The sequence below is a fragment of the Quercus lobata genome, chromosome 9, assembly GCF_001633185.2.
Source record: "Quercus lobata isolate SW786 chromosome 9, ValleyOak3.0 Primary Assembly, whole genome shotgun sequence".
In the NCBI taxonomy this organism is placed as follows: Eukaryota; Viridiplantae; Streptophyta; class Magnoliopsida; order Fagales; family Fagaceae; genus Quercus; species Quercus lobata.
Window position 1 is genome coordinate 12166598 of NC_044912.1, and position 21759 is coordinate 12188356.

Here is a 21759-nt window from a genome sequence, read left to right on the forward strand (position 1 = left end):
TTGCTGGATTTACGTATGAGGCGTTTCCAAGACCGAAGGGATTTAGTATGACTCGAAAAAACATTTGAGATATTTGAAATTATCTCCATATCTACATCGAAATTTAAATCCCCATAACAACCTTCTGCTTATCGGTATCTACATCCAAATTCAATTCTCCTTCAAATACCTTATGCTTATCCTTATCACATGGATCACTAGATGTGTTGTTATCATGGAAAATTTTCGAAATAGTTGTTTCATCTACTAGTTGTTGGATATACATTAAGGGCTTATCTCCATCTGCCATTGTTGAAGCTGATTTTGAAACAACTATATTGGTTGAGAGATTGATCATATCATGTAAAAGCACCAAAGGATCTTTGAAAGAATCCCAACTATCTTTAGAAATTATATCAGTAAGTGAAAATTTTGAATTTGATGGAAGGATATATAGGATTGCTATCCCGCCCAAAGGGAATCAACTGTTGGGGAAAAGAAATATTCAAGTTCTCGCGCCCACCTGAATAACAATCGGGTCCTTCTTGCTGTTGCGTAGCTATAATGTCACTGGTGCTCAGGCTAGAGGTGGATCACTTCCAATGGATGGCAGTTTTGAGATGAGTCACCTTCTTCTTCCTCGAAGACGTGCACTTCAACATCATCTTCCTGTTAAGCACTCATTAGTGTATGTATAATAAAAAAAATGTAAAATTTACATATTTAAGCCCAAAGACTATCCACATTAGTTAATTTATAAATGTGTATAGTTACATTGTTGCTACAATAACCATGTATATTTTACATGGTTACTATTTATATGAAAATTTATTTTTTAATATTTTTTTATTCATATACATAAAAAGAGAGATGATTTGAGAGAATAATAAAAAATTGATAAAAAACAATATTTTAATAAAATATAGTGTAAAATAGATAATTTAGTATAGGTGTTTTTGAAAAGTGATAGTGTAAAAAAAAGTTTTTTTTTTTTTTTTTGAGAAAAAAAAGTAAATTATTATATTAAAATAGACAAAAACTTTACATGGGATTTTTTTTTTTTTTTTTTTTTTTTTTTTTTTTTTTAAGACGAAGATTTATGGGTGTGGAACTATTGCAAGATTTATGGGTGTACGGTTAATGATCGAAAAACTTGACTCGAAAAGGTCCTTGATCAGTTGATCCAAAGTGAACATTTTAAGCCATGAAAGTTAAGGCCCATTTAACATCAAAGCCCAAACCAATCAATCTGAACTAAATCGAATCGATCATCTGTGCCTCAGGCCCTAAGATTTGAGAGTTAGCTACAAAAGGAAAAAGGCAAGGACGCCAATGTGCGGTTCAATATGAAGCCCAATGCTTATCCAGGCTCCAGCTATAACACTTGCTGAACTTGGAAAGTGGGCATATCTAATATTAAAAAAAAAAAATGAAAAAAAAAATGCATTGGCTCTAGTATTCAGGACTCAGAAGTTCAATTTCTTAAATTAGGTTAGAGTAAATTTTTTATCTTATATGTAAAAAAAAAAAAAAAAAAAAAAAGAGTTCAATTTCTTTTAAAAACCATTTTTCTAGCTCTTAGAATAAGTTGAGGCAAAGAAAAGAAGTTAATAAGAAAAAAACTGAGCTTTGGAGATTGAGCAGAGGATAATTTCCGTTGTCCACATAGTTTTGCAACCTCCAATTCAAAGACGGAGCTAAAACTTGGAATTAGAAGCGTCAAAGTATTAAAAAAATTTATAAAACTCCAAATAAGCATTTATTTAGTATTAACAAATTGTTAATAGAGACACAAGATTATTATTTCCTATTACAATACAATACAATTATTTATTAAACTGGAGTTGGGCATTTTTTATTTTAAAAAAACCTCTTGGAAATCATCAAATATTGAATTCGAACTACCTGTCACAATAATGTCCTTTTATTTTGTTGTGAATGCTAGTTTTGATGACACTCATAGTTGGAATTTAATGGAATAACCAAATAGTTTAGTTCATAGATTAGTTTTGTTCCAATTTTTTTAAGGGCTGGGCATTTCTTTTTTGGTAAAATTGGTTGATTAGGCTAAAGTTTCTTTAGTTTTGCTATTGGTGATTTTGTTGATGAGTTATTTTTTTGGGCTTGCAAATTTTAATTTTTGGATTTTTGACCCATAAATATTTTTATGACGTTTAAGATGGACAACGATATTGTTAAGAGGGGTACCTGGGCAAATATAATTTTATTAAAAAAAAAAAAAAAAGGCTAAAATCAACCAATGGCTCCGTCCCTTCCCTAATTCCACATAGGACTCATGTAGAAGCACCATTGCCGCCTTTCTTGCCTGCACTCCAGCAACCATGTTAGCCATGTTTTGTTCAAAGAGTGTGTGAGGACTTTGCTCATAACAAAATAAAGATATAGGGTGCCTAACCTTATGTGTATGTAGAAGCCTTCTTTTTTTTTTTTTTTTTTGGCATATACTTCTTTAACAAATTCATAACATGTGATTTCACATTACAAATTTAAAGAATTCATAACATGTGATTTCACATTACAAATGTAAATTTGATTTTAATCTGATGAGATAAATGGACCGAGCAAGACATAATATTGTGATAATATGATATTTAAGGACTTCTCAAATTAGAGCCCCGGTTAGGCTTATTGCCGTATGGACAAAGTTTGAAAACAAACTCAGTTATAGTACTTGATGATTACAACTTCAATTAATATTATTTTTCTTAAATGTGAATTTTGACTAACCTATTATTGGATTACATTTTTTTTTTCTTATATTCTCCATACTTGCAAAATTTTCAAAAAATCAAATATCAATAACTATATTATTAATCAAAATTTTAAATTTCAAATTTTTGTATTATGAAATTATGCATAAAAAATAAGTTTATGGATTGAATAGTAAATAACATCCGATTGACATGAAATTTAGTATACATGTTAAGAAAATAAAAAACATGCAATCCAACGGTTAGATTTTCAAAATATGTAGCAATGATATTTTTTTTACTAGGAGTGTTGGGTCCCAAATAATATTATCACAAATATTAGCAATTCAAAATAGCAATCACACACAAGAACACAAATATTTACGTGGAAAACCCTTTCTCTTTGAAGGGAAAAACTACAAGACAAACTCCGAATAATTTTACTATTATCAAATCAATTACAATAATTCTTGTGTATGCCCCATGGTTAAAGAAAAAAAAAAAAAAATCTCTCTTATTTTTCTTTGTTCTCACACACACAAATTATATTTCTCAAAGGTGATAATCCTTTTTCTTTTCTTTTTTCACTATGTGGCACCTACCTTTTTTTCTTCACCATATATGCCACACAAATCCTAATAACCCTTATTTATATAAAATCTGCCGCCTCACACTCCTCGGAACATATGGATTCCTGAATCAGCTTATATAAAAGACTTCTCATAGAAATAGAATTCTATTCTATCCAACAAGCTCATTACATGGTTTATTAAGTGGGCTGGATTCAATTGGTGTTGTGCACCTAACAAGGAGTTGTAGCCATTGACTACAACTAAGTTTGTATCCCAACTTTTTCCCCACTATATAACTTTGAAACAAATAATGTAATTTATGTTCCTTAGATTTTTTTCATTTTCTGGGAAATTTCAGCTATTTAAATTATTCGAAAGTAAAAGTAGGAATTATGCTTATTGATTACTTTATAGTTTATAGTAGGCCCTTCTCTTTCTTTCTCTTCTTGTGGTCTCCTCAAGCATATTTTTTTTTTTTTGCATAGAATGGCCTTAACATGTGACTATGTACTGTTTACTTGTATTCTGGTTCCTGGATCCATACCCCAAATTCAATAAACTATTTGGTACCACTGTCCCAGCATGTGGTGTGGTGACCCTCCAGACTTTGTCTTTGTTTTCACTTTTCAAAGAAATCCACATGATTTTTGGTCTAATCACTTATGGAAGTCAAGTACAGTTCACATTCGGACAACTTGCTCTTCGATCATTATTCTGAAAACACCATAAATCATTATGCCATCTTTATCTTATTATATGATAATGTCTTTGTTATATAATAATTTAGAAAGACAATTACGATTGGAGGTGAAATAATTTTGTGACAATGGCAGCATTGGTAGAATGATATTGCATGTTGATTGACTGGTCGTTGGAAAATAACAATCATGATCCCAGTTTTCTAAGTAAATTTAAGATATAGACCACTCATTCGTATTACTTTTATTACTCCTCATTTATTGGCTAATAAAAATATTAAAACCTAGTGGGTTTCAATTAGTTCAACTGGTAAAGTTTTTGATGATTGAATAAAAGATCTGGGATTCAATTCCCACCAATATTAAAAACTGATTGGTGTCTTAATCTGATGATAAAAAGTTATCATTAAGAGCGGATGTCCTAAGTTGAAACTCTTTAAAAAAATATTAAAGCCATTGTTTTTGCCCAAATGCCAAACCCTTTAATGATCCATTGACTTAACTTAAGATTTGCACTCTGCAGAATAGATCCTCTCTTCTCATCACTAATAAAGATCTTAGTGGGCATCACAAACATTTATTATATGTGAACCCTACAAAGATAATGTCATGATATTGATATATACAGCAAGGCATCTGAGGTGAATGAAGATATCTTAAGCAACCCAAGGTTATTCAACTTGTGCATTTGGATTATTATTTTTTTGTTAGTTAAAGTTGACAAAAATATAGTTATACCTAAGAAAAAAAATCTTATAATAAGGTACAACTTTAAAAGGAAAAAACTGATCCAAACTAATTGTCCTTGTTTTGTTTATCCTGTCCTTTATTTTGAAGCAAAGAGCTTTTTATTTTTATTTTATGAGAAGATGAAGCAAACAACTTAATAAAAGGAGATGGACATTATTAAAACGACTTCAAAAGCGAAATCAGGAAAAATAAAATCACAAATTTCACATACACAAGCTACAAAAAGAATATGCAAATTAAATAGGGAAATTGGCTTTCAACACATACTTTCCCCCCATTTAAAAAAAAAAAAAAACACAAACAAATCCAAAAAAAAAAAAAAAGAAAAGAAAAAAAAAGAAGAGAAAATCAACGATCCAATTACAAACCCATATATAAAAAAAAAAAAAAAAAAAAGAAAAAAGAAAAAGAAAAAGAAAGAGCAGTTGAGCACTTTCACTCGCATGTCAAATTCTCGATAGCTTGTGACTTGGTATTAACAGCCATGCTGCAACTCAATTCTGCAGACTTTTTCTTCTTGAAAATCATTAACAAATGTACCTTTCCACTCAATTTGGCATAGCTTGTTAATGGTAATTTTCCAGAATTGAGGTCACTAGCCAATAGAGATTTGGTGGAAACTTTGGCTGATGTTGCTGTCACCGTGACATTAAACCTCTTGGTCGATCGAAACTTTGCTCGTGACTTAATTATAGTAAACTCTCCAACCTTAGTACCATTGTAAGATATTGTAGCAGTGCTGTTGTCGAATTTGAACTCACCAAAATTGGTGTTTTTAACACTGATTTCAGCATTTAGTTTCACACTAAATGAGGAATTGGTGTACGTATGGCTCTCCACAGAGACTGAATCAATTCGTACCTTCAGATTTCTGATGCGCATAACAAGTAGCACAAAGAGAACTATGATTATGGTTTGTGCTATGACCCCAGCAATTATGTATGCCAAGCACCTCTTCCTTTTACTGCGTGAATCTTTGTTGGGGTTCGTCATTTTTTGAGTGCTTTTACTAAGGTTGTATGAGAGACTTTGTCTGGGTTTGGATTGAAGCTAAAGAATTGAGAGGCTCAAGTAGGAAAGAATGGTGTGCAATTGGATGCAATAAGGTCTACTTTTATAGTGTGATGGTGATGATATAATTTATATAAATGTGGCCCTACCTACACTAGTACATAACTTTTTCAGCCCAAATTTCTAAACCTGCTATTGAAGATATTTAGCCGTTGTGATTTGATATAAGATAAATTATATGACAATGATTATAGAAACTTCTTTATTTAAAAAATTAAAATTCAAGGTGAATTATAAAAACGGTTGAGTTATTAGTGTTAACTAGCCCAGATGTCCCACTTTTTTATCTTTCGAAAGTCGTGCTCCATGTTTTACTGAAGTATAATATATACCTAATTAACACACTCATTGATTTTTTATTTTTATTTTTTTATTATAGAGAATTTCAATTTAGACATCTGCTTCTGATGACTTTTTATTATTAGACCAAAATACTAGTTAGTTTTTGGTGTAAACAGAAATTAAATTTCAAATTTCTTATTTAATTATCAGATAATTTACTGATTAAACCTGTAAATTGAACCTATATGTGATGCAATTATGTAACTTGGGTCAGTCCCATTTCGAGAAATTGACTTGTAAAGTCAAATAAAGTGGGTTCCGTTTCCATGGTGTAAAATGACTTGGGAGTGTGTTGGACGTTGCTTGATTATATATACATCTTCTAGAGAGATGCGGTTTGAAATTTTCTCAAAGACCGACTGAGAATGTTTCACGCTGAAGGCATGTGCTAGAGAAAAACAAATACTCTGACGAAAGTGAGTTGCACAAGTTAGAAATATTCGTGTGGCTGTCAAAGAGGGTGACAAGCTTTCCGTGAAGTAGTACTGGAATAAAGAAATCCCAACTTGCATCACTTGGATTTTCCAGGACTACAGGAGAGTTACTGTTATTTGGCTTTTCCATAGTCAAAATTTCAACAATTATAAGCAGCATTATTGCACCTTTATTATACTTGAGTTTTAAGTTTTTCCAAGATTTTGAACTTCATTTCCACTTTCTGACTTTGCTTACTGAGACCTAAGAAAGTACAAACCCAATTGACACTCAATTCATGATATTCATCCATCACTGATCTTGAGTCTTTTTTTGGTGAAAAAAAAAAAAAAAAAAAAAAACCTATTTTGAGTTGATGATTCTGCCATTCTGGTCATCATCAGATGTTAAAAAAAGTTGTACAACATTTTGATAAAAGGGGTATCTATTAGATTGTACTCTAGTTGTAAAAAGGGATGGTTTGGGTACAAAGCCCTCAAAATGCATAGACAAATAGACTCTTTGAATGCGATACTTTAAATATAATAAATTTTGTACGTATTTTATCAAAATATTATTCAATATTATGGGAGTCCCTCATCTTAATTCTTACATGAATAATAGATCTCATCAAAAATAAATTTGATTAACGAGATCTGCTATTATTATGTGAAGGGACATAGAATTGTTCAAAATAACTTTTAGAGTTAGTGGGGGTTACTTTGAAATCCCATTGGGGCTAATTTTGTGTAACTTATTTTCATTAAGTCATTTAAAAAAAATTAAATTAGAAAAAAAAAAAATTTAGAAGAAATTTTATTTTAGACAAAAAATAAAATACCTTGAAAAATCATTAGAGAGTTTTCCATAACTCAAAAAGGTTGAATAAGTTGCAAACCAAACCAATCATAATTTGAGCAACTCCATTGTGTTTTTTTTTTTTTTTGGGTCGAAATCTATCAAATTTGGTCAAGGCAAATTATATATATATATATATATATATATATATATAAATTTGATGGCTGGTCTGGGACGTCGGCTATACATTCAATGAGACAATGATGCCCTGTCCAAAAAAAGAAAAAGAAAAAAAAGAGAGTCAATGGTGCATGCATGAAGTCATGTTTATTTACTATTTCACCACAAATTTAGAACTAGATATAATATAAAATAATTATCTAGACTCTAATAAATATAAAAATATATTACGTAAATATCTTTAAAAAAGAAAGAAAAAAAAAAGAATATTTGAGGTGGTTTAAATAGTACTTTAGTTCTTGTTTCAAATTTTTTTTTTAATTAACAAAAAGTAAACAATGTAAAAGCGCATTAGTATATATAGAAGTGTTTTCAGAAATTACTTTAAGAGAATTATTCTTCAAAAAAAAAAAAAATTATAAGAACATCAAAATGACATTTCTTTTAATTGTTTTTTATATTCACTTTAAAAATATAAAAAAAAAAAAACTTTATTTAATATTATTTTTACTCTCTAAATTTTTTTTTTACCATCTGCTTTTTAGAAAACACAATCAACCGAACTCAAAATTGTCGCTAATTATATGAAATGTGCTATAATACAAGTTATTTTTAATTTTCCCACTACAAAGCAAGAGATTCAAAACTTGCGAAGGTACTTAATCTTTTCTTTTTTTTTTTTAATTTTTTTTTAAAATTGTTATTGATATCTTTCTCGTCCATACATAATACATTGAATGTGAAAGCGATTGATTTATCTTGAAAGAGAAGGAAAACTGTGCTTAGAAAAATTATTGTTCTTAGGCTACATTTGTCAATTGCGAAACACCAAGGGCCCAGGAGTCACTCAACTTTGACGTAGGTATTATAAACTTCTATATGGCTCATTAGTCATTTTCATGCTCCTATATACGACCTTGTCTCCCTTCTTCACAGTTGGGGTTCATTCAAGTTGATGCAAAGTTGCAACTTACAAATTGATCTGGTCCTTTTTTTATCCCCTGACAATTTGAAAAGAGTATGCTTTATTGGACCAGAAATTTTGATCCAATCCACAAATTTGTGCAGCATAAAGCAGCTTTTGTGTGGGGTTTAAAATGCGTGTTTTTCTTGATTGATAGAAAGTGTATTATAAAAAGAAAGAAAAATATTTGAAGTGTGATGTTAGCATTTAGATTGTTAACTAAATTCCTATGTCAAAATAAAGTGTAATAAGGGTTGCCAAGAAATAGATCGATTGACCCTTGCATATGCCATCCTTCAGTCACTATTTCTTTACCAATGTCCTCCAACCAACGATGAAGCCATTCTCATAGCACTTGCCCTTTGACTCCAATGAAGCCATCCTCTACCCATAATAGTCATTCTCTACAAATGCAATCTGATCCAACTTGGTCATATTTTCTTTAATGGTCTTCATATTCCAAACTCCAAGCCTCTTCAACTTGACCTTGAGTTCGAGAGGATGCATACAATAAGCTATATACCCTAAATATATAGACCATATAATATATTATGGATTATCGTGCTTTTGTTATACCTCATGCTACTCTAATTTTAGGATTATCATATTAGGCTTAATATTTCTCTAATATATACCCTATATGGAGTCTATTGTAATACACAATTTAATAAAATAAAAATATTATGATTTTCAACGTTGACATAAAACATTAAATAAAAGTAAAACCACATTAATTTATTTACCTTTTCGCTACTTATTTATTTCTCTTCTCTGTCTCTCCATCATGACCAACATAGCAATGTGCAACAATTCATATGACCCAACTAAGCCTAGCTAGTTTGATTTGGTTTGGTTGGACCTCTATATTCAACAAATTATTATTATTATTTTTGGAGTTCATATAATCCATGAACTAAATTAATAGGTAAATATTGATATGCCATTTCTTAAATCTCTTTTATCAATATTGGAGAGATTTAATGACAAACCTTTTATATGATGATGATGACAAAACACTCCACACATACTTAACCTATCTTACTATTACAAATTAAAAAAAAAAAAAATTAATGATTTTGTTTTTGTCCTATGTGATTAATTAAGTCCACTTGTGGTCCTATAGCCCCTATTTCTTTACGCCCAAGCAATGTCCACATATCCAAATGCACCCCCATGTGTTTTCCGGCATCACTTAAATCTGCTACTTGACGAGGTTTTACTTCAACTTGTGATCAAGATAAAATTATAATTATTTTTACTAGGAAGATTAAACTTTTGACTTGTAATCATGCCAATGTTCCCTAGACAATGTCCAACTTTTGGGTCAGAGTGCTAAAGAATTTAGGTTTTTAAGGTTAACATTCATTCTAGTACATGATAGCTGTGGACATTGGACTCATTACATTAATTTATTAACAACTTGATTATTATCTTCTATAGACTATTATAAAATATTGATCAAAAGATTATAAAGAAACTAGCAATGAGACTAGAGAAAAGTCCTTTGCTCAACTAATAAAGGTTTTGTTGGAGCATATTTACACACTGAAACATATATGATTGATGCCTATTCCGTTTGTCCCAACTCCCCCGTCTATTGCCTAGCTAGGTAAGACCAATGGTTATTTAGATTGGATAAGGCATCCATGGCATAAATGGGATACAAGATCAATATGTGATTATTTTAGGATACATATTATATTTGTGTTGCATTCAATTAATGAACATGAGTTCTAGATAAAAGCTAGACCTTATGTACTTGTACAATTGCACCCCAAAAAGAGCCCATGTAGATTTAATTGGTCAAGTTGGTACTTCCCCAACCCCAAGCCATAAGTGCTTGGGGGGGAGCAACGAGAAGTTGATTTAAGTTGTCAAAGTTGTAGTGTATGTGTGTGTGTAATGTAAGTATTTATTTTTTGGCAAAAGAATTATGTAAGTATTTGTAATCACTTAAAAAAAAAAAAAAAACTAATGTTGCCTTTTTTCCCCTTCAGCATGTCGGTCTTGTATATTAAATTGAAATTTAAATAAACTATTTCACCTTTTTTTTGGATAGGAACTATTTCACTTTTTGAGTTGATGGATTTAGTGATAAGTTAAAATATTACATATATCATTCAGTAAAAAATTCGTTGAAAACCCAAAGAGTGTAATTGCATCAGTAATCTACATAAGGGACTTCCTTGAGACCTGTTGACCTAAGTCTCTCCCTCTTTACGAACTGAATTATGGATTCTCTTTTGATGCCTACTCCATTTGTCCCAACTCCCCTGTCTATTGCCTAGCTAGGTAAAACCAATGGTTGTTTAGATTGGATAAGGTATCCATCGCATAGATGGGATACAAGATCAATATGTAATTATTTTAGGATGCATATTATATTTGTGTTGCATTCAATTAATGACCATGAATTATACATAAAAGCTAGGCCTTATGTACTTGTACAACTCACCCCAAAAAGAGCACATGTAGATTTAATTGGTCAAGTTGGTACTTCCCCAACCCCAAGCTATAAGTGCTTGGGGGAGTAAGGAGTTGTAGAGTGCGTGTGTATAATGTAAGTATTTATTCTTTAGCAAAAGAATTATATAAGTATTTTTTTGTAATCACTTAAAAAAAAAACAAAACAAAAAAAAAAACTAATGTTGCCTTTTTTTTTTTTTCCCTTCTACATATCAGTCTCATATATTAAATTGAAATTTAAATCAACTATTTCACCTTTTTTTTTTATTTTATAGGAAATATTTCAATTTTTGAGCTGATAGATTTAGTGATAAGTTAAAATATTACATATATCATTCAATGAAAAATTCATTGTAAACCCAAAGAGTGTAATCGCATTAGTGATCTACTTAAGGGGCTTTCCCGAGACCCGTTAACCCAAGTCCCTCCCTCTTTACAAACTGAATTATGGATCCTCTTTTGATGGGGATGGATAATAATTTTTTATTTTTGGATAATTGGGATGGATAATACTATCAAAAGCTCATGTTCAAATTTTTTTTTTTTTTTTTTTTTTTGTGGGCCATTTAATATATATATATATATATATATGTATATATATCGACTGGGGTCCATATGTTTTATCCGAGGGTCCATGCCATGACTACTAGACTAGAATGGCCAGTTAATTGAGCCAGACTAGTTTTCCTTAATTGTTGTTGGGCTTTCCATTTTCACTCCAGATCTGCATTTAGTCAGCTGAGCCCTGTCATGAAAGGTGATGAACAAGTTACAAAATCTAGGGCTGAGGTTCGGACTGGGCCATATTACACCGATGCAAGGTTATGGGCTCATGGCCCATGGACATAGACTAGGGCCACTAGGCAAAAAGATGCAATTATTCTTTTTCTTTTTCCTTTTTCCTCTGTGTGTGTGGGGTTAGATATTAGACAAGGTGCAATGATTCTGGTGACTGATGGAGCGTAAAGTGTTGATAATAATGTTATGTTATGGTAAGCAATATCCTTTCACTCGATCTGATGAGGCATATGTGACTCAAACATGTTCAAGATTTAATTATTTTATCACCACTTAGTTATCATCTATAGCTCATGAATCATGAATCATGATCAACATTCATGCAAATTGTAAACTAGTTTTTGTCCACTTGTATGTGCGAAATGCATGGTGGAGTCACGGACTGCGCAGCTATTGAATGCAAAGCTCGTCGTCAAGTGTGGGCTTGGCTGATATTCTTTATGCAAAGCAAGTACAAATACACATGAGAGAGAGAGAGTTGTGAGTTGTGACAGAACAGTGAACTCGTGAGTGAATTAGGAAGGGGGTTTAATGGCTTTTGTCCCAAGAGAACAACGAATTCCATCAATTCCAATCACTTCCTACTAGTATATTGTTTGTCGTCTATCTTATATTGAATAGGATATAGAAAATATTGAGTCATTCACATGATTCTAAAAAATGCCAACTCGAAAGTTTTATTTAACAAGTAATATTATGGGCAAAAAATTAAATAAATAAATAGAAACCAATATTTATTTACTTTTAAATGTGTCATTTAGCTGGCCAATTTGATGCCCCCACCAAAAAAATTAAAAAAAGGAATATTTTATTTATTTTTTACAGAGGAGAGCAATGGGTCATCAAACTCCTTCAACTTGGGGCGTTGGATCTCAAGTTTCAACTCAACTGCAACAAGTGATTTATGGATGTATGCAATGTTTCATCACTAGTTTTAATTAATGCATTATTGCGATTGAAAAAGATACTTTAGTTTGGATATAAGACGATACATAGTTAAATAAAGTTGTAATCTAATTTTTAATTTTATATTTTGATTTTAAGAGAGAGAGATAGATATTATTTGGTGTGTGACTTTGTAGGATATTAATTTACAAAAATCAAAGTCTCAAACTATCAGGAGAGATTAATCTATAATTGATGATTTAACACATTTGCAACATCTTTTTGAAATATTTTAGGATTTCAATTGAGTTAAGGTTCTATTAGTCTCGTAATTTGAGTCTTAATAGAAATGAAAAAGGAAAATACGCTAATTAAAAGCACTATAAAATGTTCAAAATATAATGTGACGTTGTCTCTCATTAATGAACTTCATCAATTTAACTAATGAATGTTTATATAACTTTTTTGTGATTAATAACATAACAATTTGTAAGCCAATAGTAAAATTTGTAATATCCTTAACATCATTAATAAAAAAAATTACAACCTTTAGAAAAAAAAATATATATATGTATATATATATATATATATATAGTTTTATAAAAATTTGGACCTTTAACTATAAAAAATTGGGCCTTTTTTCCTAAGAAAATTTTTATTTTTTGGTGGGGCCTTAGGCCTAGGCCTAACTTGCCTAGGCCTTGAGCCGGCCCCGTGTACCCATTGATCCTCTCTATTTTACTATCCATTTTATAGTTCACATTTTATATTTTATATTTAATAGTGTGCATGCTGATATATCATTTAAAATTTTACATAATACTGATCTACATATTTGAAATTGAAGAAGATTCAGTCCAATCCATATAATCTATTTCATATAATAAGGTTCTAAATGAGCCTAATTGGGCAAAACCACAAACAACATCCTCTAGTCAGAAATACAATTTAATGCACAGCAAATTGATATTCATAAAAGGAAAACAAGCGAACAAATTTATAAATACATGTACATCTTGATAAACCGGAGTTTGATAAGGTACAAAATTGTGTCCCACTGCATGTCCTGAGATATTAGCTATATTCTAATTGTGGATAAAAAAGAAGAAGCTATATTCTAATTGAATAATGGTAGGACCATAATTATTTATACAATTTTTGTTATAACTCGTTATGTAACAAGTTGTTAGTGATGGAGCTAGGCTGTGTAAATAATTGTGTTTTTAGTATTTTTTGTTCCAATTTAGAGTCCAAACAAGCACAATATTAGGGTAGAGTTTTATAACAACAAAATTGAGAGAATAATATTTATTACACATTACTTGCTGCACACACCTTTACATACTCAAAAATTACATTGAAAACATGACTCAAAGTCATGATTTTCAAATACAAATGATGAATTCAAGTCATATTTTCAATACAATTTTCAAGAGTGTATAAATGTGTGTGCAACAAAGTGTGTGTAACAAGTATTTCCTATGAGAAATGAAAAAGCTTATTTGTCACAAATCTGGAGAAACAAGCTTCGCGATTTGATAGGACCACCTTTACAAAAAGATAAAACATACAATATTATCTCCCCTCAGTCACTTTCTTTGCTAATTTACATGCATTAGCTTATGATTTGGTACGTCTACCCATTCTATTAATCTCCAATTTAATAAAGTAATAATTAATTAGGGGCACCCCACAAACTTTTTAATTCTCTCTTTTTCTCATCTTTCACCAACATTATACTCCAACATGGAAATTATCATCAACAACTTATCTTCTTCCTCCACATCTCTCTCTATTTCTCCTTTACTTCTCTCCCTCTATCTTTCGTTCCCATCAACACCTCCATGGATAACCAATCACCAACACCACCACCATTCAAGACCTTCAAATTAACAGCCTCTTCAATCTCCTATACCAAATCAACCACCACTTCCACAACCCTTGCACCACTCTTATTCTTCAAACCTTGCACCACAAACCCTCCAAATTACATCCTTAATGATGTCTCTCTCACTGCCTATCCCTCTCAAATTTTGGCCATTGTTGGTCCTAGTGGTGCAGGTAAGTCCACTCTCCTTGACATTTTAGCTGCTCGTACTTCACCCACAAATGGCACTCTTTTTCTCAACTCTTCACCTCTCAACCCTTCTTCATTTCGCAAACTCTCTGCCCATGTCCCCCAACACGATGCATGTCTTCCATTACTCACTGTTTCTGAGACCTTCGCTTTCACTGCATGTCTTTTAGTCCCTAAAACATCTGATATTGCCTCCATTGTTTCCTCACTTCTCACTGAGCTCAAACTAACACACTTATCAAACACTAGGCTCGCTCAGGGCCTATCGGGTGGTGAACGTAGACGCGTTTCAATAGGCCTAAGCCTTCTTCATGACCCTGCAGTGTTACTTCTCGATGAACCCACTTCAGGACTTGATAGCTCCTCAGCTTTGAGCGTAATGCAAACACTTAAAACCATAGCAACTTCGCGTCACCGCACTGTGATTTTGTCTATACATCAACCAAGCTTCAAGATACTCTCTACCATTGATAGAGTCCTCTTGCTATCAAAAGGGACTGTAGTACACCATGGTACACTTTCTTCACTTCAAACATTCTTAGTCTCAAATGGCTTCACTGTCCCTCCACAGCTCAATGCATTAGAATATGCCATGGAAATACTAAACCTTCTCAATGATCTTAAGCCCATCACACCCCCATCCCTTCCTCCATCACCCACTAAATCCATAGCTGCTCCTTCTGATTATATTGAAGGGAAAAAGATAGGATACAAGAGCTCTAGGGTCCACGAGATTCTTGCCCTCTATAATAGGTTTTGGAAGATCATTTTCAGAACCAGACAGCTTCTTTTAACCAACACATTGGAAGCTCTTGTTGTCGGTCTTGTTCTTGGAACCATTTACATTAATATTGGTTTTGACAAGGAAGGTATCGAAAAGAGGTTTGGTCTCTTCGCTTTCACTCTCACTTTCCTTCTGTCTTCAACAACTGAAACACTTCCAATCTTCATCAATGAAAGGCCAATACTTTTAAGAGAAACTTCTAGTGGGGTTTATAGACTTTCTTCTTATCTCATAGCAAACACTCTTGTTTTCTTGCCTTACTTGCTCGTGATCGCAATGATATACTCATTCTCGGTATATTTCTTGGTGGGTCTTTGTGCTTCATGGCAAGCTTTCTCTTACTTTGTATTGGTGATTTGGGTGATAGTTCTAATGGCAAACTCATTCGTGCTCTTCTTGAGCTCACTTGCCCCAAACTACATTGCGGGCACTTCGCTCGTGACAATACTTTTAGCGGCTTTCTTCCTCTTCTCTGGCTACTTCATCTCCTCAGAGAGTATGCCAAAGCATTGGCTTTTCATGCATTTCCTTTCAATGTATAAGTATGCACTTGATGCCCTCCTCATCAATGAGTATTCTTGCCTTGTCTCAAGGTGTTTGATCTGGTACGAAGAGAACAAAGAGTGCATGGTGACTGGAAGCGATGTGTTGGATAAAAGAGGGCTCCATGAGAGGCAGAGATGGACAAATGTTTACATCTTGGTTGGTTTCTTTGTGTTCTATCGCGTGCTTTGTTTCCTGGTTTTGATCAGAAGGGTTTCCAGATCCAAGAAATGACACTATCATATTTACTTTTTTTTGCTGAATTGTTTTTTGCTTTTTATTTTTATTTTTGCTTTTGTTTTTCAAGAACTGAAGCTCCTGTAATGCATGGTTCCTCAGGCTTTAATTCATTATAGAGATAATTAAAATACAGTAATAAAAGATGTTTCCTTCATGAATTTCGTTCTATGTATCCTCTTCATGTTTTAAACACGTGGGTAGCAGCTATATTACGAGGGTTTTAATTCCTCTTTTGCTTTTTTGTTTTTTGTTTTTGTTTTTTTAATTATATATATATATATATATATATATCTAATTTTAGGAAAGTGACATCGGATAGATCTAATTCTCTTGATCAAGAACATATGATACTGTAAAAGAGTCATGAGGCATTTCCACTTCACTAGATTCCCAAATTCAGGTTAAAAAGGGCTCCATATCAGTATGGAGCTGTCTTCTTCTATATATTTCCATAAATGATATGATAGCGAAATGACACATAATAAACTTGGTTTGGCACGCATATTTTGACAAGGTAAAAGATTTTTGCGTTTGGCTTTGTGGTATATTGCAAATGCCAGAACTTTTTTTTTTTTTTTTTTAATTTTTAAAATTTTTTAAATATCAATAGTTGGGTGAGAGAATTTGAACCCTCTCTAAATATCTACATTAGAAACATCAAATGGTATTAATTGAACTATAAGATTTTTGGTGCATAACATATTTTTATTCCCTCAAAAAAAAAAAAATCTTTAAAGATTTTTTTCCACAATTAATTAGTTTTAATTGATTGTTTCGAAATGTTAAAACTCAAACTAATAATAATGTTATTTCATTCATGTTATCAATCAAGTAGTGCCTTAGGCCGAAAATCCTTAAGTGACATTTGGGATCCATGCAGAGGTTAGCTCACCTACAAAGTTTTGACTGGCTAGGGCGTTCTCTAAACAATTGCACATATATTGTACTCCCCCTTAATTTGTTTGTCCGGAAAATAAAAATTATCAGTGTTTATTAATAATGAGGAGTCACGGGTATTTGGCTATTGATGTATAGAGCGAGCGAAGAATCCAATGTGTGTCGGCCTTATTGAAAAGTGGTTTTGTCCCTTGGCGCCGCGAAATATGTTAGGTTTGTTTTCTTGCTGATGTTGAATGAGTGCCATATTCACGGGTTCCTCTTCTTGTTGTCACCCGTGACCTCACTGTTGGGTCCCTACATCGTGCACGAACTACCAATGGCTTATCCAAATCCAATAAGTTGCATTGTACTCCGTTTGAGAACTGTTAAACCTTCTTAGATTAGAACTTGTCAGCTTCTGAGTTGAATGAAACACGCTTAGAAAACTGTCCTCAACATTAAGGGGAAAAAAATAGGTCCCAAATTCATGTGGGTGATGTAATTATTTGTGAACATTGCAACTGATAAAGCTAAGACACATACATGTTCATGAGGTGGAGTCTATAGGTATGGGCAGGGGCGGAGGCACGTTATCCCTATAATAGTAGGAAGAAATAGGTCTCACACTTTCTCATTTAAGAGCTGGCCCCCTATGGGAAAAACTTGGCCCCTCCTCCAATACGTAGCCATAAAAATTCCCCACCCCAATTTCCTACTTTTCAACTTTTCCTTTCCTTCTCTAAGACATGTGAGCCATATTCCACATTTTTTTTTTCTTGAGTAAGGCCATATTCCATAGCTATTTAAGGACCTATGTTGTACTGGTGTGTGAATTATCATTAGAGAGTAGAGAGACTGTGAGGGTACAGTATTTGACTATTAGTAGGAATGAAATTGGTTGTGAATTTAGTTGAGATGAATGAAATTGATTATGAATTGTTGCCATTGTTTTGATGCGTGTAGGAAACTTACATAGTTGTGGCCCTCATATTTTCATTGCCATTTTCAATGATGCGATGGATCTTGATATTGTGCTTCTTAATCGTCCCTGGTCTTTTGATAAATGTCTAATCTTGCTACAACAGTGACGTGTGTGTTGAGGGAGTAATTTTATGAGTACACTGTACACCAGATAGTTTGGTTAGTCATTGAGTTTTAGTAGCGAAGTGGTTCCCAGAATTGTGCTTACTGCTTATCCTTTTGTATAAATTGGCAGCAGTAATCAAACAAAACTATCAGAATACTAGTAAGGACTTTGATTTTCTGCTAAACAAGCAGCTCAATCAAAGCAGCCAGCATCAATTATGCAACCGCACAAAAGAAATGCACTACAGATCATTGCAGTAGCTCAAGTCCAGCCCAAAATCAAGGACAAAATTATGCATTGACAAAATGACAGATTTACCTTTCCAAGATTAACTTGTAGTTGACTCTTGTATTCAAAAACATCCCTATTGTAAACTTGCTTGTACAAATATAAATGAATATCAAACCAATCACCCTCTAGCGTGGAGAATTCATTCCAAATCTCTGTTCTCTGATTGCCTTTATCTGCCATTTCTCCTTTTGCTTTAGTCTTTAGATATGATCACAAGGAGGCACAGAATTGGGTAAAGAGTAAAGACTAAAGGGGATAAGATATATAGGCTAAAAGGTATAATTGTGCTTTATTTATTTATTTATTTATTTTTAATATTAGTCACCATCCCAAGCGTAGCACTAGATAGTTAAATAAAAATTATATATATTTTTTACTTGGAGGTATAATCAAACTCATGCAATTCATTTAAAAGTAATAACGTTAAAACAAATGAATAACTACCTAGAGATTACATTTGTATACTTATAGCCTTCATGTTTAGAAAGACTTTCACTTAAATTTAGTCAAACTAAAATGCTAAGTTAATGTAACTTAATAGGAACGGAACAATAATAAATGTTATGCTTAAAGTTTTAGATATCATGAGTTTGAGATCTATATTTTTTTTTAATAAATTTGGATTTAAAATAGATACTCTCAACAACCTAAACCTGTCTTTTCCCATTATACAAGTTCACAAAATTGGACTAAATGGACTGAAGTGGAAAAAATTGGACCAATTGATTGAAGTAGATTGAATAAAACTGAATGACTGAAGTGGAAAAATAGGACTGAATGAGACCAAAATGGACTAAATCAGACCGAATGAACTGAAAAGGACTAAAGTGGACCAAGTAAGACTAAAGTGGACTGAATAGGACCAAAATGGATCTGACAAGATTGAATAGGAATGAATGGACCGAATAAGACCAAAGTTTACAGAATGAACTGAGTACTAAGTGGACCGAATAGGATCGAATGGACTGAATAAGAACAAAGTGGACAAAATTGACTAAATAGGGTCTAAATGGACCGAATAAGACCAAAGTGGGTAGAATTAACCTAATAGGAGCGAATGGACTGAATAAAACCAAATTGGACCGAATAAAACAGAAGTGGAACGAATAAACTGAATATGACCAAAGTCGACCGAAGAGGACCAAAAAGACCTGAATGGACCGAATTGGACTGAATAGATCAAATAAGACCAAAGTGGATTGAATGGACCAAATAGGGCCTTCCTTTTCTTTTTCTTTTTTGGTGAAAGGAATAGGGCCTAAGCGGACTTAATAGGATCGAATGGACCGAATAAGACCAAAATGGACAAAATGGACCTAAAAGGACCAAACACCAAAGTAGACTAAATAGGACAAAGGTGGACATAATGGGTCGAATAAGATCAAATAGAACCGAAGTTATTTTTGCTTGGTTTTTTACGATATATTTACCGTGATTGAGTTAATAATTTTATTTTATGTTTTTAACAAAATAAACCATCAGTACTATTCATTGTATTCAAACTTCTTCAGGACCGTATTCATGCCAATTAGATTTCCAAACAAATTGTATGTCTAATCTATGACTACGCATTCCTATTAAAAAAAAAAAAAAAAAAATCTATGACTATGCATGCCTGCATGTGAAGGAAAAATTCGGTAGAGTTTACACACTATAAATAAAGAGCTGGCCCATTGGGCCTTTCGGCTGATGGCTAAAAAGACTTTTCTATAGCCCAGTGCAGTAGAGCCTGTTACCTTATTTCAAAACTCCAAATAAATGGTACGTTTTTTAAAGAGATTTTATGGAAATATTATCTAGTATGAATTCTTTCCATTCTTGCATTAAAGTTGACAATTATTCATTTCATGCAGTTTTGCAGCTGACAAAATTAATTGATCCAGTATCACTATAAGAAAATAGTTTTTACCCCCCCCCCCCCAAAAAAAAAAAAAAATTGCAGCATACTTATAGGTTTGAGTGAAAATTAAATTATTTTGACGGCATTTAAAATCTTTTTAAGGTCAACGTTTCATTGATGCGAAAGACTATATAACATCATCATGTAAGTTGATGCAAATTGTGTCACATCTTTTTGTGTCAACAAACACGTTGATGCAAGAAATATAATAAAATAAAATATAATCCAACATATTATTAATTAATTTGGTTGCCAAAAAAAATAATGTCTCGTTTGATACAACAATTATTTTAGTTATTCTCACTTTATAGTGAGGTGAGATATGGAGAACTAGTTAACGAGAGAAAGACCTGATTGGGTAAATTGTATAGAAATTAAATTCTTTAAATAATATGACCCCCTAATAAAATAGTGCTACATCAATTATTTTTATATATATACAAGGGACAGTCATATTACTAATGAAAATGGATGACAAAGCCAATGTGAAAATAGAATTAAACATGGAGGGCAAAATGCAAATTTTGAAATATAAATTGTTAAATTGAAAATAACCTCAAACTTTAAAAACTAAAAGAGTACTTTAATATAAATAATATCACTATTTTGTAAGTATTCAAGTAAATTATTAAATTAAGCCAATCTGTAATGCCCAAAATTTTGTCATGATTTATATGTGATTGCTACCATTTTGCAAATATTCAGGGGCCAAAGTGGCCAAATACCAAATATGGCTGAAATTTTCAACAAAATGGCATTGTTTTTAAATTATGTAGGAGAATACAACACTTTTAGAACTTGAAAATTGATTTCTGTATAAAACTCAATTTCACAAATATCGAGTTCCATGAGTAAATTACACAAAACTAAAATTTATAAATATCGAGTTCCATATGACATTTTTTATTGAAAAAGGCCATGTCACATAACATTTTTTATTCACGAAACTCAAAATTAATAAAATCGAGTTCTATTAGGGGTGTTAATTTGGGTTAGCGTGTCGGGTTCGTGTCGTGTCGAGGTAGGGGTATTCGACTAAATGGCTCAACCCTAACCCGACCCATTTAATAATCATGTCATGATCCTTCAACCCTAACCCGATTTGTTAATAAAGCGGGTTGACTTGACCCAACCCATTTGACACGCTTAATAAACAAGTCGTGTTCGGTTGACACGAATGTAACACAACTTATTTCAACCTTCATAATATTAAATATAACATCCATCTAGAAATAATTTTTTTTACATCCCAAAAAGCAGTGCATACACTTCAAGTCTTCAACCCACATTCAAAATAATATAGTTCAACAAAAATATAACATTAATCTAG

General features: G+C 32.2%; 2 protein-coding genes across 2 annotated transcripts; one reads left to right on the forward strand and one right to left on the reverse strand.

Moving 5' to 3' along the window:
* Nucleotides 1–5099: 5099 nt before the first annotated feature.
* LOC115962130 (late embryogenesis abundant protein At1g64065-like) lies at nt 5100–5792 on the reverse strand. The gene has a single exon (XM_031081017.1). The coding sequence runs from the start codon at nt 5701–5703 to the stop codon at nt 5146–5148; it is 558 nt and encodes a 185-aa protein (XP_030936877.1). The 5' UTR covers nt 5704–5792; the 3' UTR covers nt 5100–5145.
* Nucleotides 5793–14366: 8574 nt separating this feature from the next.
* Nucleotides 14367–16430, forward strand: LOC115960272 (ABC transporter G family member 4). The gene has a single exon (XM_031079069.1). It carries the CDS (start codon nt 14473–14475, stop codon nt 16264–16266), a length of 1794 nt encoding a protein of 597 aa, XP_030934929.1. The 5' UTR covers nt 14367–14472; the 3' UTR covers nt 16267–16430.
* The last annotated feature ends 5329 nt before the right edge of the window (nt 16431–21759 follow it).

Coding starts and splice junctions, on each gene's coding strand:
- LOC115962130 (XM_031081017.1), bottom strand. CDS start 5,703: ATGACGAACCCCAACAAAGATTCACGCAGTAAAAGGAAGAGGTGCTTG.
- LOC115960272 (XM_031079069.1), top strand. CDS start 14,473: ATGGATAACCAATCACCAACACCACCACCATTCAAGACCTTCAAATTA.